This window comes from Hylobates moloch, unplaced genomic scaffold, assembly GCF_009828535.3.
Source record: "Hylobates moloch isolate HMO894 unplaced genomic scaffold, HMol_V3 SCAFFOLD_16, whole genome shotgun sequence".
Taxonomy (NCBI): Eukaryota; Metazoa; Chordata; class Mammalia; order Primates; family Hylobatidae; genus Hylobates; species Hylobates moloch.
In genome coordinates this window covers 67,523,887-67,547,182 of record NW_026652291.1, presented here as the reverse complement: position 1 = coordinate 67,547,182, position 23,296 = coordinate 67,523,887, and the positions used below count along the sequence as shown (strand labels likewise).

At 35.3% G+C, this 23,296-nt stretch overlaps 1 protein-coding gene across 2 annotated transcripts in view; it reads right to left on the bottom strand.

The window, feature by feature from the left end:
- Positions 1-23,296, bottom strand: part of SCFD1 (sec1 family domain containing 1) — a 113,194-nt gene that overhangs the window by 81,408 nt on the left and 8,490 nt on the right. For both annotated transcript variants that reach the window (XM_058429351.1, XM_032134784.2), the window contains 7 exons: positions 19,969-20,059; positions 15,762-15,884; positions 14,146-14,233; positions 10,318-10,407; positions 4,091-4,146; positions 3,024-3,109; positions 17-116 (listed from right to left, as the gene is read on the bottom strand). In XM_058429351.1, the coding sequence (XP_058285334.1) occupies positions 17-116; positions 3,024-3,109; positions 4,091-4,146; positions 10,318-10,407; positions 14,146-14,233; positions 15,762-15,884; positions 19,969-20,059 (634 nt within the window). The remainder of the gene's footprint in view (positions 1-16; positions 117-3,023; positions 3,110-4,090; positions 4,147-10,317; positions 10,408-14,145; positions 14,234-15,761; positions 15,885-19,968; positions 20,060-23,296) is intronic.

The window sequence follows — 23,296 nt, the reverse complement described above, 5'->3', positions numbered from 1 at the left end:
GTATTTAGTCTCTTACCAGTACATCATGCACCAATGCTTGATATGTCCAAGTATGATGTAAAGGAGTTGCCAAATCTATGTTTCTGTCAACAAGGACTAATAAGGGCCTCTGGAAGCTGTAAATATATATGTTAAAAAAATTACATAACTCTTGATACCAATGTATACATCTAAAATATTCTACTACTTTCCAGTATATGCCATTTTGATATGAATAATAGTATGCTAATATTGACAATTCATAATACTTTGTTTTTTAGTATATGTGCTGCTGAAGCAAGCACCACAATACTTTGCTTTTTGTTAAGACAGAGTCTTGCTCTGTCATCCAGGCCGGAGTGCAGTGGCTAAGTGCAGCCTTGAACTCCTGGGCTCAACCAATCCTTCTGCCTCGGCTTCTGGAGTAGCTGGGACTACAGGCGTGCACCACCGCACACCTGGCTAATTTTTAAACATTTTTATAGAGATGGGGGAGGCTGGCTTTTAAAAAACAAATTTAACATGGTCACACAATTACAGTAATGCTTTGGACTACTTAGAGCTTGTGTACGATGCCAGATTATAAATTTTACTTAGGAAACTATTTTTTTTTGAGACTCTGTCACCCAGGTTGGAGTGTAGCGGCACAATCACAGGTCACTGCAGCCTTGACCTCTCAGGCTCAAGCAATCCTCCCACCTCAGCCTCCCAATTAGCTGAGACTCCAGGTGTGCACCACCACTCTTGGCTAATTTTTAAATTTTTTTTAGAGATGGGGGCGACTAACCACGTTGCCCAGGTTGATCTTGAATGCCTAGGCTCAAGTGATCCTCCCACCTTGGCCTCCCAAAGCACTAGGATTACAGGCGTGAGCTATCATGCCCTGCCAGGAAACTTTAAGGAAAAAAACTATATAAATATTTCTATAGAATAATTTTTGTAGTTAGCAAAATAATAAGCTGCTTCTACTCAGATGTTTTTGACATTTTTGTAAAAAAGGCAATAAGGAATAGTTATTGTCAGTTTCAGGGAAAACAGAGAGTAGGAGCTTATAAATTTACACAAATGTTTGACAGTTTCATAAATTAGAATTTTTTTCCTATAAACACAAACTCAAAAAAGCAGACCCCGGAGAAAAGCCTCAAAAAACTCTATACCACTATAATATACAAAATGAAAACATAATGCCATAACAGTACCTAATTATATTATTATCCCCTTAACAGAGAAGGCATACGACACCTCATGTACTGTTACTCCATTATTACAATTCAGATGTGAAATAAACTACCACCGAAAGCAAATTGAGGCACAGTCATTTGGTTACCATGTGTCTACAGAAGTTTTAGAGATCTGCTTTAGAGGCACTATCATATCAGGAGTAACACACCACTTTTCAAAAGGCATCACTATCTGTTTACAATATTTCCTTTTGCAATAGACTTATTATTATTTTAGTAACTCATTACACTCTTCTGGGTATAGGACAGTGGACCAAACTGCATTGACTCTGGGATAAAAAGTCAGAGTGGCACCCTCGCAATCTACTGTGATTTATTACACCAGAGCTAGATGGAAGGTAAGGGAGGATGGCCTACCGCAGGGTTTCTTAGCCCTAGCACTACTGACATTTGGGGCTGGATAATTTCTTGTTATAGGGGGTTGTGGTGTGCATTATAGGATGTTTAGCAGCATCCTACAATGTATACTACAAGATTCTAGTAACACCTACCAGTTATGACAACCAAACATGTCTCCAGACATTACCAAATGGCTATGGGAGGCAAAAACTGCCTTTAGTTGAAAATCACCAGCCTATGGTTGGATTCAAATGTATTTAACAATAGTCCAGCAAGATTGTGACCACTAATGAAAACGATTAAGAAATACATCCAACAAGTTGAGAAACAAGATGCCCATATTATGATAATGTGAATAAATTTAAAAAAATTATCCAAATAAAACAGTGCCTTTATATTGGTTTCTAAGGCCTATACCAGAGAGCTACAAAAAGGGAACTATTAAGTAAGATATGACACAGTGGTTGGTTCTGTTAAAAAAAAAAAAAAAAAGATCAGGTGAGAATTTGATGTTTTTCTTCTACCTAATGAGAAACATTTTGAAGAATATTTAAGACAAGCAATGAAATCACAGAACCATTTAAAATAATGTGGAAACTGAGACAGTTAACCAAACAATTGAAACACAGTGCTAGTGTGAACTCCAAATTATACAAGTAGTTTATAAGGCTGTAGGAGACACCAAATTGACTTGAAGTCTATAGAAGGTTATTATGAAATTATTATTTCTAGTGGGCAGTTATTTCTCTGGGCATCTATTTATTCTCACAGGCTTTATTTATTAATTCATCTAAACTGGGGTTAAGAATTAATTTTCCAGAATATAATCTCTTCTTTAAACAATTCTCAGCCATTTGAGTGGGTTTCTTTACTTCTTTTCTCCATTACTATTAACAATCAAAAGTTAAATATACTATAATGTATAGGGTTTTTTAGTAGTTCTATTCAATAATAAGCAGCCAAAAACATTGGCATTACTTATGCTAGAAATGCTAACAATAATAAAATGTTTTGTAAGTTTAGGCTATTAGTATTTAAGTATAAAATGGAAATTAGATTAATAGAGGTGGAAACAGATATAAGTATCACAAGTGTTTCACTCTGAAAAATTACCAAGCGGTTTAACGATAATTGAAATAAAATGGCTTCTGACCTTCAAAGCCTTATACACAGAAAAATTTTTCTTATAGATAAAATGCTTAGATGATAAATAGATAAAATTTTATCTTATAGATAAAATGCTTAAATGATAAAATGCTTAGAAATTTTTACCAAAAGAAGGTAAATTGAATAAAATATTCCACTTGTATTTTAAGAACAATTTGAGTCAAAACCTTGATCCTGATTAGCTCATTAAAAAGAAACAAATTTCAATTACAAGGATATTCTATCAGCCAAGAAAAGTAACAAAAAAACTCTACAAATATTTTTAAGTCTTATAAATGTATTTAATAACAGTAATACCTGAATTGGCCAGCTCCAAGTGTATCACCTGTAAAAAGACTGTTTCTTGCATCTCTTAGATTTTCTCGAAGTTTCTTGTCTAGTTTCTGAAAAATAAAATTTTAGATTAACTCAAGTTTCATATAACTTTATGGAGATTAATTCATAATGTGTTTTTAGTTTCATAACCAAGAAACCTGGAATTTCTTTACAAATAGCAAATCTAAAATCTAAATATTTTAGCTCCTTCTTACCACTTCGATATCATCATAACTTGGACTTAACAAAGATCAGTGCCTTTTCCACTGTGAGTCAGGCCTGATTTCACTAATAAGAACTTTTCATTGACTAATTTTACTTTGGCTATGGGAAATGCTTTGCAGTAATGACCCACACTCTTTTCCTAAGCGTGACTGTTTTATCAAGGAAGGTGTCTATATGGAGAAAATGTTGACTTGGGTGGGTAGGGGTGAACAAAGTAGTGGTGGGTACAAGAAGCCTCAGAAGAGAAATGGAACATATGAAAGAAGGCAGTCTTCCACCAGTCAGTAATTCACTTGGGCTAATAAAATTCCAAAATACTTCCTTCTTTTTCAGTAATTCTATAATTTCTCTAATCCCTTACTCATTTCTTAACCTTCAAAGCACATTTATGAACACTTACTTTATACTTAATATTTTACTTCAATATAGTGGGATAGCAAAAAGCACTTCATTTTAAAAATGGTTATGATTAGTAATAAATATTTGCTAAATGAAGTTAAATATTAAGTAATCTGGAGGATCAAATAAGTGTAAAATACTGCTTGGAGAGACAAGGTTGAATGAGGAATACACACTTTAGTTTTAAAAAAAGAAATAGGACTAGAATAGCACACTGGAGTAAATAATTTTACTTTCTCACATGGAAGTAAATGATTACTTTTTATCTTCGGTGCAATCTCAATGTAATAAAATAAAAATATCTGCTATTGGTACTTACAACCAAGCAATCATATATTTAAATACTAACAAAACACTTGCGTTACTTGTGGGAAAACAATTCACACAATGTTATTTATCTCCACGTGATAGCTGCATGAACTTACCACTGCTACCATTTCTGCCGCTGTTCCTCTTGAACATCTGATTATAGGAACAGCACCTACAGAATGTTAGAAATGTTAGAAATGATCTTGGCTCTTAGTTAAAATAGATACTTATAAAATACATCAGCATCAAAAATAACACATGTGACAGATACATACAATTTCACGTTATATACATGATTTTATGTATTTATTTTTCCACTTTTTTTAATTTAAAAAAATTAAAAAATATATTTAGGGGGTACAAGTACAGGCTTCTTACATGCATATATTGCATAATGGTGATGTCTGGGCTTTTAGTGCACCCATCACCCAAATGGTGAACACTGTACTCAAAAGGTAATTTTCAACCCTCCCCCGACAAGCACACATAAAAGGATTTATAATGTCCCCTACAAGCTCACATAAAAGGATTTATAATGTCCCCTACAAGCTCACATAAAAGGATTTATAATTTCCCCCACAAGCTCACATAAAAGGATTTATAATTTCAAGGGTAAAAACAAGTTTCAGAAATGAACCTTCCCATTAATAAAGAAAACAACAGGGAGTCAGAAGAAAACTATTTTTATATGGAGCTGACCAATTAGTGTGACTGCGTTTTTTCCAATGGATTGACTAAATCAGTATTTTGATCCCCTATGGGCACTTTCTTTTCTTTTCTTTTTTTTTTCTGGGACGGGGTGTCACTCTGTCACCCAGGCTAGGAGGCCGGAGTGTAGTGGTGCAGTCATGGCTAGCCTTGACCTGCTGGGCTCAAACCATCCTCCCACCTCAGCTTCCTGACTAGCTGGGACTGCAGGCACAGGCCACCAAGCCTGGAATAATTTGGCAAAACTCTGTCTCTACAAAAATTGCAAAATATTTGCTGGGCATGGTGGTGTATGCCTGTGGTCCCAGCTACTCGAAAGGGAGACAAGGTTTCACTATGCTGTCCAGGCTGGTCTGAGCTCAAGTGATCCTGCTACCTCAACCACCTAAAGTGCTGGGATAACAGGTGTGAGCCTCTGCACCTGGTCTAGGCAGTTTCAATACATAAGCTTACTCTACTCACAGGACTCACGTTAATTTGACTTAAAAGAAAAGAATGAAAAGAGCTTAGCTAATTTAGCAGTTCGGGCACTGCTAGTTTTTGTTTATTTTACGAATGGACAATAAAAAATTGTAGGTTTTTTAAAATACCAATTTAAATAATAGAAAACACATTATTCATATAGGTTGAAATCCTAAACAGAAAAAAAGTCCAACTGCACTGAAAGTCTCATAAGACAAACTGAGAACACTGTAATATTTATATGCTGAAATTGTCACATTTTAGATTCTACAGGAAATATGAATATACTCAGTCAAATGCAAAAGTAAAAACACAAAATAGCAAATTTTTCAAAACTGTGTTTTCTTTTGATGGCAAAAGTTCTAAGTGTTTGTAATAAAAAATTTAAATAACATTAGAAATGTATAAACTTAACCCTCTTGATTCCAGCCCTCACAACCCCCATTAGAATTAGAAATGGATGCTTCCAGGTTGTTTTCTACATATAGTCTACTAAGTCCGTGTGTATATGTAAAAAAACAAAAATACGATAGTATATATACTGTTCTAAAACTTGTTTTTCCCCATGTAACAATTTAGTGTTGACATCCTTCTATGTCAAATTGGCAATAATTTCAATTTCTCCTTTGAAAAATTAATCACTGGCCGGGCGTGGTGGCTCATGCCTGTAATCCCAGCACTTTGGGAGGCTGAGGCGGGTGGATCACCTGAGGTCAGGAGTTCGAGACCAGCCTGGCCAACATGGTGAAACCCCGTCTCTGCTAAAAATACAAAAATTAGCCAGGAGTGGTAGAGCATGCCTATAATCCCAGCTACTCGGGAGGCTGAGGCAGGAGAATCGCTTGAACCTGGGAGGCAGAGGTTGCAGTACAACCTCCCTAGCATTTGGCAAAATTTTACAGACTGTGTGGGGTGACAAAATAGAAAATTACGTCTGTTTAACACTAAAAGTTGTATACCTGTGCTTTCTTTATATATAAAACAACAAAAACAACAACAAACCACGTGAGGGCAATGAAAGCAGTTCAAAGCAGGCAGAAACTGGAGGGGTTAACTCTTGAAAGAAGAGAATCACATAAGGTAATATATATTGTTAACCAGCTTTTCTCCTGAGGGTACTTGACACATTACATGGCACACAGGGCAAAGAACTCAAGCAGAAAACAGGAAAATTACTGAGCTGAACAATCAAAGATTGGAGCTCAGGGCTAGAAATTATGGGGAAAAAAAAATCCCTGAAAGGAAGGAGCCATACAATTTGCATATAAATTCTCTACATGTCTAAACATTTGTCTAAATCTTAAGACTATACATGGTAGCTCTTAATTTTTTTGTGACATAGAGATTTTATTAATCTAGTGTGAGAATCATTTTAACAAAAAGGTTTTAAGTGTCTAAAAAATTAAAATTGCAATTAGGCTTTTAAACTGATCTATTAGTGATAGTAAAGCACAAAATCATATATTAGATACTAAACACAATTTTAGACAATCTACATCAGTGCTTTACATTTTGAATCAAGGAAACCAGAAGTTGTTTCTTTGAAAGAATAAACAAGATAGGTAGACCACTAGTTTGGTCAACAAAGAAGAAAAGAGACGATCCAAATAAACACAATGAGAAATGACAAGGGTAACATTATCATCGACCCCAGAGAAATATAAAAAACCCTCAGAGACTATTACAAACACCTCTATGAACACAAACTAGAAAACCTAACAGAAATGAATAAATTTCTGGAAACATACAACCTGCCAAGGTTTAACAAGGAAGAAACTGAAGTTCTGGAATAACAAATTCCAAAACTGAATCAGTAATAAAAAACCTACAAACCAGAAAAAGCCCTGGACCAGATGGATTCACAGCCAAATTCTAACAGATACAGAAAGAAGAGCTGGTACTGATACTACTAATATTATTCCAAAAAATCGAGGAGGAGGGACTCTTCCCTAACTCATTCAATGAGGCCAGTATCATTCTCACACCAAAACCTAGCAGAGACACAACAAAAAAATAAAACTTCAGTCTGATACCCCTGATGAATACAGGTGCAAAAATCTTCAACAGAATATTAGCAAACTGAATCCAAAAAAATGAATGCACCATGATCAAGTAGGCTTTATTCCCAGGATGCAAGGTTGATTCAACACATGCAAATCAGTAAATGTGATTCATTACATAAAAAGAACTAACAAAAAACATATGATCATCTCAACAGACACAGAAAAGGCTTTTGAAAAAATTCACCATCACTTCATTTAAAAAACCCTCAGCTGGGCGTGGTGGCTCACGCCTGTAATCCCAGCACTTTGGGAGGCCGAGGCAGGTGGATCACGAGGTCAAGAGATCAAGACCATCCTGACCAACATGATGAAACCCTGTCTCTAGTAAAAATACAAAAATTAGCTGGGCGTGGTGGTGTGTGCCTGTAGTCCCAGCTACTCGGGAGGCTGAGGCAGAATTGCTTGAACCCAGGAGGTGGAGGTTGCAGTGAGCTGAGGTTGCACCACTGCACTCCAGCCTAGCGACAGAGTGAGACTTCATCTAAAACAAAAACAAAAAAACACTCTCAACAAATTAGGCAATGAAGAAACATACCTCAAAATAGTAAGAGCAATCTATGACAAACACACAGCCAATGTCATAATAAATGGGCAAAAGCTGTAAGCATTCCCCCTGAGAACTTGAATAAGACAAGGACACCCACTCCCATTTAACATAGTACTGGAAGTTGTAGCCAAAGCAATCAGGCAAGAGAAAGAAATAAAAGGCATCCTAATAGCAAGAAAGGAAGTCACACTACCTCTTTGCAGGTTATATGATCTTATACCTCACAAATTCCATACTCTCTGCCCAAAGGCTCCCAGAACTAATAAGCAGCTTTGGTAAAGTTTCAGGATGCAAAAGTCAATGTACAAAAACCAGGAACATTTCTATACACCAATAATATCCAAGCTAAGAGCCAAATCAAAAATGCAATCCCATTCACAATAGCCACAAAAAGAAGAAAATACCTAGGAACACAGCTAATTAGGGGTGAGAGAGCTCTACAACAAGAACTACAAAACGAAAAGAAATCAGAGATGACACAAACAAATGGAAAAACATTCCATGTTCATGGATAAGAAGACTCAATATTAAAATGGCCATACTGCCAAAACAATTTACAAATTCAGTGCTACTCCTACCAAACTACCAATGCCAGTTTTCACAGAATTAGAAAAAGCTTTTCTAAAAGTCACACAGAACCAAAAAAGAGCCTGAACAGCCAAAGCAAATCTAAGCAAAAATAACAAAGCTGGGAGCATTACACAACCTAACTTCAAAGTATACTACTACACGGCTTTTACTGTAGTAACCAATACAGCATGGTACAAAAACAGACACACAGACCAATGGAACAGGTTAGAGGGCCCAGAAATAAAGCCACACACCTACAACCATCTGATCTTCGACAATGTCAATAATAAAAAGCAATAGGGAAAGAACTCCCTATTCAGTAAGTGGTGCTGGGATAACTGGCTAGCTATACCTGGAGATTAAAAACTGAACCCCTTCCTTTCACCATATACAAAAATAAACTCAAAATGGATTAAAGACTTAAATGTAAGACCCCAAACTATAAAAATCCTAGAAGAAAACCTAGACACCATTCTGAACACAGGCCTTGGCAAAGATTTCATGCTGAAGTCTCCAAAAACAATCACCAGAAAAACAAAAACAGACAAATTGGACCTAATTAAACTAAAGAGCTTCTGCATGGCAAAAGAAACTATCAGCAAAGTGAATGGACAACCTACAGAATGGGAAAAAATATTTGCGAACTATGCATCCAACAGAATTTATAAGGAACTTAAACAAATCAACAAGCAAAAACAACCCCATTAGAAATGGGCAAAGGACATGAACAGACACTTCTCAAGAAAAAAAAAAAAGGACATACGTGGCCAGCAAGCATATGAAAAAATGCTCAACATCACTAATCATTAGAGAAATGAAAATCAAAACCACAATGAGATACCATCTCACACCAGTCAGAATGTCTATTATTAAAAAGTCAAAAAATAACAGATGTTGGTGAGGTTGCAGAGGAAAGGGAACACTTATATGCTGTTGGTGGGAATGTAAATTAGTTCAGCCACTGTGGAAAGCAATTTGGAGGCTTCTCAAAGAACTTAAAACAGAACTACCATTCAACTCAGCAATCCCATTACTGGGTATATAGCCAAAATAATATAACTCATTCTACGAAAAAGACACATCTATCCACACGTTCATTGCCATAATATTCACAATAGCAAAGACATGGAATCAACCTAGATGCCTATCAAGGGTGGACTGGATAAACAATTTGTGATACACATACATCATGGAATACTATAGAGCCATAAAAAAGAGTGAAATCATATGCTTTGCAGCAACATAGATACAGCTGGAGGCCATTATTCTAAGGGAATTAACAGAAACGAAACAAAACATCCTATGTTCTCACTTGTAAGTGGGAGCTAAACAAAAAGAAAAGACACAAAGATAAGAATAACAGATACTGGGGTCTACCTGGGCAGAGAGGATGAAGGTCAAAAAACTCCCTATCAGGTACCATGCCCATGGCCTGGGTGATGAATTCATTTGTACACCAAACCCCAGTGACATACAATTTACCCATGTAACAAACTTGCACATGTATCCCCCAAACCTAAAATAAAAGTTGAAAATAAGAAAAAAAAATTAAAAATAAATTTTGAAGGTGTAGGTAGGTTAGTATTATATACATAATATTTTCTGGAGCCTTGGGCATCTGAACTTAATAGTTACCAAACATTTATTTCTCTATTTAGAAATGTGTTTGAAATTTTTCATAATGAAATATTAAAAGAAAATTAACAGGCATATAGGTGAAGTCACCACCAAGCCATTCAAATAATATGGTGGAAAATTATAACTACCAAAGACATCTAAAATGACAACTCAATAGATCTGCTAAATGTTAAGAGAACCACATCAAGTTATTGGAAGAACTGTTTTTATATACTATTGAATATATATTTTACTCTACTCGAGAACCTCTAGAGAGCCAAGTAAGTGAGAAAGAATCACATTACAGTGTAATACATTAAAATCACTTGTTAAATAATTTACTTTGAAGAATAACCAGAAAGACTGGAAAACTTACCCAGAGTAACAAAAAAGCAGAAGAGGCTGTCAACTATAGTGTCCATAACAGTTTCCATTTCCGTGTCTGTGATATCTGGCCTGTTAATGGCTAAAATGACATAGGAAAAGGAGAAAAAGTTGACCCAAACTTATGCCTCATCTTTATAAAACTCCTAAAATTATTACTAAACTCTTAACTGATATACAATAAAACTCAGCAAGTTAAATTTTTTGGTTAAAAAAATTTTTTTTTTTTTTCAGACAGGATCTTGCTCTGTCACCCAGGAGGGAGTGCAGAGACATAATCATGGCTTACTGCAGCCTCAGCCTCCTGGGCTCAAGTGATCCTCCCATCTCAGCCTTCAGAGTAGCTGGGACCACAGGCACATGCCACTATGCCCTGCTAATTAAACAATTTTTTTGGTAGAGATAGGTCTCTCTATGTTGCCCAGGCTGGTCTTGAACTCCTGGGCTCAAGTGATCCTCCTACCTTGGCCTCCCAAAGGACTAGGATTATAGGCATGAGCCACCACACTCCGCCTGCTTTAAACTTCTTTTAAGTGAACAAATACGTGTTAAAAATTATACCACCTCAAAGAGAAAAATAAATAACCACAACAAACTACCTTAATACCAGACATTAGGAGACTACTAATAAGAAAAACAACCCCACGATGTAAACTTACAAAATTTTTGCCAGAGCAAACAGGAAAATAAATATCATATTCCATGGTTTTATTCATAAACACTAGATGGCCTCAAGAAACTACTGATTCTGTTACCCAACTATAGCCAGAAAAAGAAATGCAAATAAATTATGGCACAACCAACATCGCATATCATTTTCTTTATATTAAGTTATATAAATCTCTTCTAATCTACAAGAGTGTATATAAGTAGTTCCCAAACTTTATTGAGTATAAGAATCACCCAGGGGGCCAGGCGCTGTGGCTCACGCTTGTAATCCCAGCACTTTGGGAGGCCGAGGCGGGTGGATCACGAGGTCAGGAGATCGAGACCACGGTGAAACCCCATCTCTACTAAAAATACAAAAAATTAGCTGGGCATGGTGGCGGGAGCCTGTAGTCCCAGCTACTCAGAGAGGCTGAGGCAGGAGAATGGCGTGAACCCGGGAGGTGGAGCTTGCAGTGAGCCGAGATCGTGCCACTGCACTCCAGCCTGGGTGACAGCACAAGACTCCGTCTCAAAAAAAAAAAAAAGAATCACCCAGGGAATATGGGGAAAAATTCTCTGGAAGTTTTTAAAAATTAAAGATTCTTATCCCTTTCCTTTAGGGATTCTGTATGGATATGAATAATTCTAAAAAACCTATAATTTTGAGGCTGGGTGTGGTGGCTCACACCTGTAATCCCAGCACTCTGGGAGGCTGAGGTGGGCAGAACACCTAAGGTTAGGAGTTTGAGACTATCCTGGCTAACACGGTGAAACCCCGTCTCTACTAAAAATAAAAAAAATTAGCCAGGTGTGGTGGCACAAGCCTGTAATCCCAGCTACTTGGGAGGCTGAGGCAGGAGGATTGCTTGAACCTGGGAGACAGAGGTTGCAGTGAGCTGAGATCATACTACTGCACTCCAGTCTGGGTGACAGAGGAGACTCTGTCTGGGGGGGGGTAGCAACCTATAATTTTGACAAGCACCTCAGGCAATTTTAATGCAAATAGGCCTTGGGGCTACACTTTAAGAAACATTGCTGTGTAGACTGTCTTTGACAAAGACCTTGACTTACTTATCTTCCTTTCACAATATCAAGGCCCAGTGTCTGATGAAGTAGATCAATAACTATATGCTGAAAGATTAGTGTCTAAACTATTATCTACAAAGTATTTTTAATGTCCCAAGATCCTGAAAGTGAAATCACACATAAAATTTAATACCAGTTGTGGTTACCATAAGAGGAAAGCAGAATTCAACTGGATATCTCCAAGTATCTACAGAAAGCCCACCCAGACAACACATAATAAAAGAATTCAATCAGGCAACACAGAATCTAAAAGAAGGAAATGGGCCATTACTCAGGTGTTGCAAATACCATCTATTTCAATCAGATGAAATCAATATCATAAAGGATACAATTTGCATTATGTGCATTCAGGGGATATCAATTCAAGGAAACATACCCAATTCATTTAATTAATCAGTGGCACAAGTGATCTGTAGACACTTCAAACCTTTTAGTTAAATCACTTGTACATTTTTGTTAATTACTGGCACTAGAAAAATCTACATGGAAGCATCCAGCCCTTGAGTCCTATACCCTAGTTCCACATCTCTGAATGAAAAGTAACCCTAACAGTCATAAACTGCTAATCAATAACCTCAACTCAACTTGAGATAACAGCTTGCTTTGTCTAAGATAGCAGCCTTAGTTTGAGTGAGATAATAAATCTGCTTGCTCCCAATCCATGGAAAGTTTAGAATGAAAAATATTTGCAAATCAATACCATGCTATTAATATAATCATATTTAGGAATATTTGTTTAAAATTTTTAAAGCATTGTAACATTTGAGACAATTAGGTATATGATTACATAATGATAAAGAATGTTATCTCTGGAGTGAGACTGCCTGTGTTTAGTAAGCTGGCTCTACCATTGCCTCAACAAGTTACTTAATAGCTATGTCTCTGTTTTCTCATCTTGAAAATGGAAATAATTTCTACTTCATAAAGTTATTCTGAGGAGTAAATTAGCCCATATTGTAACATGCTTAAAACACTGATTGGCATAGAGCAAGCTATTACTATTATCATTATTGAGAATCTGGGTGATCAGCCATGTGATTACACTTTAAAATTTGTAATTAATCTCAAACATGTGATCTTTTAAAAAAGCTGGCAGGTATAAAAAATGTAATTAAATTTATAAGAATATGAATATTTAGCAAATTTTACACTCATTACTAATTTAATTATTTTTAAAGAATTATTTAAACACTTGGGCAGATTTTGCTTGTTAGAATTATAAACTTGTCTGGTCTGGTATATGAAGTACAGTACCAAAAAAAAAAAAACCACTTAATATTCTGAATTTATTAATAAAATTTAAAATGTTTAAAGGAATTCAACACACCAAGTTTTCTGATTAAACTTGTTAAAGGGGACTGATTAGGAGAATTTAATCTGTTCAGTATGAGTTAATCCATCAAGAATAAAGATGCTTGTTTTTACTTTACCAGATTTATAAACAATATAACACAATTCATATTCAATTTAAAGGCTTAAGGAAAACTAGGTTTTAAAATATATAACTTAAATAAGTTGCTAATTCATTTAAAATGCAACTGTAAATAGATTTCTGTGAATAATAACCATTGTCAAAAATCTCTCACATGAACAATTCAGCAAATACTTATATCCTTTTAAGGAATTTCCACAAGAACAGATGCTCTAGAGCTCAATGAAACCAAAAGATTCATTCTCTTCTCTCAGGGAGCTTATCATCTGGTTCCAGTGTTTTATAAGCACAGAGAAGCAAGCTAACTTGTTCTTGTCCAAGATCAAAGTACTAGATGATAAGTTTGAAATCTGCTACTAAAATATTGTCTAACTTGCCATGAGTGAACCATTCATGCAAGTTGCTGTGGGGGTACAGAAAAGGTCAGAGAATTGGTACTTCTTTGAGTTTACAAAACAGGTTTATTAACGTTTAAATGTAATAAAATTCAGTCTGAGCCTTGTTTTCTCCGTGTGCTTTTAAAAAGCTTCTATAGCTCTACTGCTGTAAACAAGCTGGTTTTGAAGTCCATTAAACATACTCACCTCACTTTTTTCTTACAGTATACCATTCATTTTGTTAACAAAGAATTGCAACATTTCTATTTTTACATACCACGATATGAAACAAGCTCCTTATTTTGATTACATAATACAAACATATCATCTTCCAAAGTAATAAAATTGAGATATTGGTCAAAAACCTAGAAACAAAAGAAAAGGTTTACAAATCAATCTTACAATATAGCCATATTGAAAGTAAATTTAGTTTGCTCTAACCTACCAATGGTAGAAATGAAAAAAAAATCCTAATTACATTCAATAACTAAAAATTGTACTGTTTAACAGCCTAATCGAACAAGAATGAGGAGTAAAGAGTAAGTTAAGGCAATAAAAACAAGCCTTTGGGCAATAAATATGAAGGAGAGTAACATTTTCAGAAAACAAAATTTAAGCAGATATAAGAACTTAAATTGTGGTTGTGATGGGAATGGATATCAATTTTGAAGAAAACATACAATTCTAACAATCGTTTTCATCACATTTTCCTAAGAAAGTCACAGTAACTGTTTTACACCAAGAACTTTTCTAATAAGTGGGAAAAAGTTATGCCAGTTCTTTGGAAGTGCAGAGTAGGAGAAAAATTAAGAGAACTATTTGAAATACACTGAATTTAGTTAACCAAATTAAGGCTGAGTGAGGTGGCTTGCACCTGTAATCCCAGAGCTTTGGGAGGCTGATGTGGGAGGACTGTTTGAGGCCAGAAGTTCGAGACCTGGGCAACATAAAAAAAAAATTAGCTGGGTGGAGTGGTACGAGCCCAGGAGCTGAAGGTTGCAGCAAGCAGTGATTGCACCACTGCATTCCAACCTGGGCGAGTGAGACACTGTCTCAAAACAAAACAAGAAAGAAAACAAAAGTTGTTCCCATTATTTTATGTGAAGTTAATAAATTTTGAGCACAAAGATTAAAGGCATAAGCCTCAATAACTAATCAGAAATATTAGTGGTCTATTTAAATCTAAGAATGAAAAATCTATCAGTAGAAAAAGAACAGAAAGTATATGCATGGTTGTTTAGTCTTTTATTTGTCCTAGATAGTTGTCTGGAACTTTCATGCATATCTTGTCCAAATTCAAGAAACACAGAGCATAACAGGATTATAACCTGAAATATATTTTACAAATTGATTTATAACTGAAGCTGAACCTGACTAAAAAGTCACTATGATGTAGAATTGCTGGCCTGTCATGGATTCTTTTTCTCTTAATATGCAACAGAGGCACTTTGGATCTCAATATGCAACACGGGCACTTTGGATCCTCTTTCCTAAGTAAAAAAAAAAAATCTGGAAATAGTATGATGATTATAATGATTACAGATAAAACAATGTCAACATACTTTCAATACAGTTTATGACAATACAACTGTCAAATGATTTCTGAGTTGACCTAAAAATATTATACAAATCACAGACTAAAGCAAAACTCATTCTGCTTTTTATTTCTGTCTTTCAAATTCATTAAATAGTAGGTTCCTTTAGTTTGGCTTATTTTGCCTAGTTCAACTTGAAGATAATTTATATTATCAGAACTCTTTATAAAAGTATTGAGCCTAAACATTTCTGTCGTTCTGGTCATCTGTCAAATAGATATCTATGCCAACTACAGGTTTCAGAACAGTGTTAAATTTTACATTGACAAAATTTCATCAACCAACCAAACTCTCTTACCTTGGCTACTTGTGTTACTGCACTAGCTGCCAACGCTGCATTTGCAATATCTTCCAGTTTACTTCTTGAAATAGCAGAAATAAAATTTAAATAATATGATTCATATAGTTGATTTCGAAGATCCTATCAATACAATGAAAACTTCATTCTTATAGGGTAAAGAAGACCATGAATACATATGTTTCAAATACTATAAGGCAAAGTTATATTTAAACGACAGGATATTTAAATGACAATCAAAAAAAGTATCCCAAGAGAAAAAAGCTTTGAAGTAGTACTGGTTATCTGGCTATCAGATGTAACTAAAATGTTTCTTAATAAAGTAATAAAATTATAATTATATTATCAACAAAATCTCATTAATTACAATACAGTACAAACTGCTTTCATACAGCCTATCTGCATTCTTCTTAAAATATCCAGATATGGCTCACTAATATAGTAAAACGCTTGTTATATTTGGCAGACACGATCTTCAACTGTTTTGGACATGTGATGACACAACAAATCCTTCATTGCACACAGACAAGTTATAAATCCAATTACCAATTCTACAAGTATTTCTTCTCAATTGCTCAAAAGCAGTGTAATTTAAGTTATGCAAATTCTTAAAGTCAAATTTACTTATCTTCTTACACTTTCAGCAAATGGATATTGAAATAACCGTATTTCCTCAAATCTAAGATGTCACTGACTGTAACAGGAACCATCATTTTACGTAACACTAAGAATTAATGATGCCAATAAAATTTTGTGACATGATCAATTTTAAGATGCACCTGATTTCAGCGATGTTAAAATGTGAAAAATTGAGGGGTTGGAGCCTTTGTGAGGAAGGTGATCAGGGTAGTGGTTCAATCAAAGTCAAGAGACTATTTATGTATGAGGATTGAGAAATAAGTAATATGTTCATGATACTGGGAACCATGTTTTTCACTCTGAGAAAGGAGTTACAAATTTGTAAAGAGAAAAGGGAAATGCTAGAGTGAATCCTGTGTTACTGAGCTGAAACAGTTTTGGAGGTTATCTGTTTATCTGGATAGGTGAGGAGAAGAGAGGGAGAATTGTAGAAATAAATACAGATATAAAAGTGTATGCATAAATACATAATTTCCTAACTTTTTCCATTGAGAGGACCAAAGAACAGTGACACTCAAGTCACAATGAGTATACCTAATGCCTAGATCCTGATTCCTAAATACCATTCTTTACAGAAAGCAACCAGAGCTCCTTAGAAAAATGTCTGAATCCTGGGCTGAGACAGAGAAAGTAAAATCCTAGGCTATATTGGAACATCTCATTGTGCCAGAAAGTAAGGAAGTGGTCAAAGAATGATGTATACATTTCAAAAGGACATATAAGTTCAGCAAGGTTGCAGGATACAAGATAAATATATAAAAATCAATTGAATTTTTATGCAATTGCAATGAACAATCCTAAAAATGGAATTAAGAATTCCATTCATAATAAGCATTAAACACATGAAAGAATAAATTTAACAAAAGAAGCACAAAACTTATGACAAGCTAATCTTAATTTGGAAATTCAAGAAAAGCGAAAACAGTCTGAAAAAAAGTACAAAGTTGGAGGACACAATTTCTCAATTTCAAAACTTGCTATCAAGCAAGAGATATCAACACTGTGTGGTACAGGCATAAGGAAAGACATAGATATCAATGCAATAGAACCGAGAGTTCAGAAATAAAACAAGATATCTGTGGTCAGCTGATTTTTGACAAGGCTGCCAAGACCATTCACTAGGGAAAGAATAGTCTCTTCAATAAATTATGCTGGGACAACTGGATCCAGCCACATGCAAAAGAATAAAGTTGGATACCTACATCCCACCATATATAAAAATAATGAAAAGGGGAATCAAGACCTACATGTAAGAGCCGAAACTATAAAATTCTTAGAAGAAAACACAAGAATCTGGAATGGTTTCCTAAATATGACACCAAAAGGATAAGCAACTCAAGAAAAAAAACCCGATAAACTGGGCTTCATCAAAATCAAAAATGTTTGTGCTTCAAAGGACATTATCAAGAGAATGAAAAGATAACCCATAGACTGGGAGAAAATATTTACAAATCATAAACTTGTGAGTGTCTAGTATCCAAAATAGAAAAAGAATTCTATCAACTCAACAATAAAAAGACAACCCAATTAAAAACTGGGTGAATGATCTGAATAGATATTTCTCGAAAGACATACAAATGGCCAATATGCATGTTAAAAGATGCTTAATATCATTAATTATAGAAATGCAAATCAAAACTATAATGAGATGCCACTTCAAACCTATTAGGATGGCTACAATAAAAATATCGGATAGTAAGTGTTCAGCAAGGATCTGGAGAAATCAGAACCCTCATACACTACTGGTGGGACTATAAAACGGTGCAACCACACTTTGGAAAACAGTCTGTTACTAAAAAGGTAAACATAGAGTTATCATTTGACCACGTAATTCTATTCCTATGTGTTTATGGCCACAAGAGAATTGAAAACATGTCCACAGAGAAACCTGCACATGAATATTTATGGCAACATTATTAATAGCCAAAAGGTAGAAACAATCCAGATGTCCATCAAGTGGTAAATGGATGAACAAAATTTGGTACATCCATACAATGGAATATATTCAGCCAAGAAAAGGAATAAGGTACCAATTCATGCTACAATATGGATAAACCTTGGAAACATTATGCTAAGAGAAATCAGCCATATACAAAAGACCACATATTATAGGATTTCATTCATATGTAATGGTCAGAGTAGGAAAATATACAGAAACAGAAGGTAGCTTAGGGATGGAAGGGGATGGGGGAGGGTTTAGGATGTGATAAATGGTACCAGGTTTCTTTTTGAGGTAATGACAATGTTCTAAAATTGACTGTGGTGATGGTTGCAAAACTCTGTGACTATATTAAAAACCAATGAACCATACACTTGTGCTCCTTAAATGGGTGAACTGTATGGTATGTAAATTATAATTTCAATAAAGGTGTTATTAAAAAAATGAAAGAAGACATTGCAAGTGGTACCTCTTTCATGAATAGCATACTTGAGTTTACGCAGGGTAAAAGAGAAAGCTGGGCATAATAAAGCTACACAGGACACAAAATTTGCAAACTTCACTAACAATTTAAATAGCAATTTGATTCAACAGTCAGTAACAAAGATGCTGTGACTTGTGGAAGACACTGTTACTTACCTATCCAATATCTATTTTTCTCCCTTTCCTTGCTAAAAGAATCTTGCTAGATTTTCTTTGGGGTGACAATATACTCATCTAAATATTGACTTTTGCAGCCACCCTTGTAACTGATTCTACCCACTGAGAAATAAATAAAGGTCTTCTGGGAGTTTCTGGAAAGGCTTAGCTTTCCGGATCAAAATCAACAGCCAGGGCTGGCACAGTCCATTTCCCTCTTCTTCTTGATGTGAACATAGATTTGATGCCTACAGGTGCAGCAACAAGCAAGACAAGGAAAACCAACAAACTAAAGATGAATGATCAGCGATAGAAGGAGCCTGGGTCTTTGATTACCTTACAGTGCTTCTGCACTAGCGTGGACTTCCTAATCTCACCATTATTTTAGAAAAGGAAAACCCTATATAAGTTAGAAAGGCAATATACCTAGGCTTTCTGTTTGTTAAAGCCAGACTTAGACTTTACCAGTACAGTGGTCCCCCTTATTTGCAGGGGTTATTTTCTAAGACTCCGGTGGATGCCTGAAACCAGATAGTACTGAACCATGTATGTTTTTTTCCTATACGTACATATTTATGGTAAAACAATTTATAATTTATAAATTGGGCATAGTAAATGATTAGCAACAATAGCTAGAAATAAAATAGAGCAATTATAAAATATATTCTGTAATGAAAGTTATATGAAATGTGGTCTCTCAAAATACTGTAATATGTTCACTACTGTAATACAGTCAGTACCTGGTTAACTGTGGATAACTGGAACTGTGGAAAGTGAAACTGTGGACATGAGAGGACTACTGTATAATACTTCTTCAGCCAAAAGTTTTAAGTCTTTCAGGCTATTTGGAATTCAAAGATAGTCTCAAAAATCAGAGTGAGAAAGTAGGCATAGGCATTTCTGATTTTCACCCAGGACATCTAGGAATTTTTCTTGAAAAAAAAATCTGTTTCCAAATTCAGGAGTCCAGAAAATAAGAACCCATATTACCTGGCACATTCTGTCAATATTTTCTTCAGTTGGCATTACAAAGTATACTGCAGGAACATCTGGAATAGGATCTCGATCAGAGTGTAAAAGCCTAGAAGACATAAGGGAACTAAAACTTATTTTTTTTTAGTCACTTATTTAAACAATATTCCTCAAAATGGGAGTTCACTAGCTCAAGGACAGTAACCAGTGCTCTAAAAGCTCTTGTTGCAATTAATCAGTGAGTTAACCTAGCTTTCTCCCAAGTCAGTGTTGATATTATTTATTAGTATTAATAAGACCCTAATTTCTTGTTAGTCTTCATTTGTCCTATTCTGCTCACACTTTTAGTACCGCTTATGGTCAGACATTCTTTTCTACCAACACTCTCCTTGAATGAGAACTAAAACTTTTTAAAATCAATCTTATTCCCACTTTTCATAGAAATGTGGTGGTCAGAGGGGAAGGGTGAGTGTGAGGAAAGTGTGGCTCTCAGGGGAAAATCAGAAAGCTAGGGGATGCAATGAAAAAAATTTTAGAAGCAATTCTTTAGAAGCTATAAAAAAATTTAACCAAACATGAAATCAAATATATTTTTCAAATGAAAGGTATATAAATGTTTCCTTAAAACTTAAAGACAATCTATTTTTGTCTATTTATTGTTTCATAAGAGAATGTAAGCATCTTATAGATTAAGTCACTTTACAGTTTTCTCCTTTTACAATTTAGGAACAATTTCCACGCAAATATCCCAACATCAAGCCACGCTTATATTGAGGAAATTCACCTGTCTCTAGTCATCCTTCTATAATCAAGGAGAAGAGAGGAAAGAGGCACATGCTGCCAGTGTGTCTGTGTTTAATCACTGTTGCCACTGATATCAAGAATGATAATGTGATGGCTGCCATAGGTCCTGGTCTTTTTTACACTGCTTGTCCAACTGCCTAACTGGCTACAACCACCATTTCATACTCTGGAAACTTGTAATTACTGTTTCCTACAAATTAGCCTAAACCAGCTTGCAGAGTATAAAGTAACTGATACAGTATTCTCCAGTAAATAGAGGAGAATGGTTGGAGGCAAAGTACACAAGAGTTCACCATGGTAGCTGTGTAATATTTCCATGCTCTGGTGGCAAGTAGCAAGTTAGGCAGAGATTATGAGACTCTCAAACTGGTAGACTATCCTATTACCCCTGAATGAAGTACTGAGTAAGGCCTCACTTCTGTTAGTTACTGTTACTGAGCCATTACAGTTCAGTAGATAAACAGCACAGAATTAGTGGTCAAGCAATGTGGCCATGGCTCTGTTATTAACTGGTTGTACAAATGTGAGACAATCACTTAAGCCTTCTAAACTTTAGTCCTTCCATTAGTAAATAAAGGAGTTAAACACTTAGTACAGAGACAATGGCACTCAATGTTTATTAATAAACCACAATTTCCAAGGATAGCATCAAGTTAAACTTTACTTTGGTCCATAAGAATTAACACATTATCAAAGCAAATCTGCTTATTTCAGTCTGACATAAAAATGAAAGGAAAACTCATCAAATAACCGTATTTCATGAAACCCAAGGTGGTAACAATTTTAAAACATAATTTTTAAAATATATTTTATATACTACTGAGAAATAAAAATGCTGCCAGTTATGACATATCATCAGTGATAAGATAGACCCTAATTTCAGAAATATAAAAAAGGACATTTGGAATTGACAAACTATAATAGTCTATTAATTTTAACAAATGCTCATTATATAACTGAAGAATTTGAGCTGATTAAACCAGATTCTGTCAAGTTACTTATCAAAAATCTAAAACCATATTCCCTGTAAGAGTACATTTCAATTCAATATATGATATCATAAAAATTGGTTATAACATCATAAATAGAATGAAATGCAAATAGCTTAGAACACCATAAAATTGGACTCTTTTAATATACAGAAGTATTAGTATCTATCCATGAACACAGTCCTTCTCCAAATGTTCTTTTTTTTTTTTTCACAGAATCTTGCTCTGCTGCCCAGGCCAGAGTATAGTGTCATGATCTCTGCTCACTACAACCTCTGCCTCCTGGGTTCAAGCAATTGTCCTTCCTCAGCCTCCCAAGTAGCTAGGATTACAGGTGGGTATGCCACCATGCCCAGCTAATTTTTGTAGTTTTAGTAGAGACGGGGTTTCACCATGTTGGCCAGGCTGGTCTCGAACTCCTGACCTCAAGTGATCCACCCACCCTGGCCTCCAGAAGTGCTGGGATTAGTGGCATGAGCCACTGCGCCTGGCCCCTTCTCCAAATGTTCTACTAGGCAAGCCCATAAAGTACTGTAATTTGTTTTATTTTTATTAAATATATCAGAAGCAATATAATCACACAAACTTAACAGTTAAGACAACATAGATAGCCTACTATGGTGATTAACAGTCATTACTTCATAGTCATTTAAATTTTTCATATTAATGATTAATTAGATATTCCTTTTAAAAAAAAATAGTCCCTGGTTCAACTTAGGATTTTTTGACTTTATGATGGTGCAAAAGTAGTGCATATTCAGTAGAAATCATACTTTAAGCACCTATAAAAACATTGTTTTCAACTTTCAGCACTGTAGTCAACAAATTACATGAGATATTCAACAGTTTATTTTTATTTTAATTAATTAATTATTTTTTTTTTAGTTTTGAGACAGAGTCTTGCTCTGTTGCCCAGGCTGGAGTGCAGTGGCGCAGTCTCAGCTCACTGCAACCTCTGCCTCCCCGGTTCAAGTTATTCTCCTGCCTCAGCCTCCTGAGTAGCTGGGATTACAGGTGCCTGCCACCATGCCTGGCTAATTTTTTGTATTTTTTTTAGTAAAGACGGCGTTTCACCACGTGGCCAGGCTGGTCTCGAACTCCTGACCTTGTGATTTGCCCACCTTGGCCTCTCAAAGCACTGGGATTACAGGCATGAGCCACCGTGCCCAGCCTCAACAGTTTATTATAAAGGAGGCTATGTGTTAGATCTGACTCTGCCCAACTGTAGGCTAATGTAAGTATTCTGAGCATGCTGAGGGTAGGAGAAGCTAAGCTATGATGTTTGGTAGGTTAGGTGTATTAAATGTATTTTTTTGACTTACAAAATTTCAACTTATGATGGGTTTATAAGTATGTAACCCCATTGTAGGTCAAGGAGAATCTGTGTATTTAAATTAGAGGAACAAAACACTTTTAGAGCTGGAAGAGACCTTAAGATCACTAGTTCTTTGCCTTTACATAGAGGGTAAACCAAGTATAAGGAAAAGCCACAAGGCAGAAAATTTAAATTCTGAAATTATAAAGCCTCAGACTGAGGATTTTTTTAAATCCCA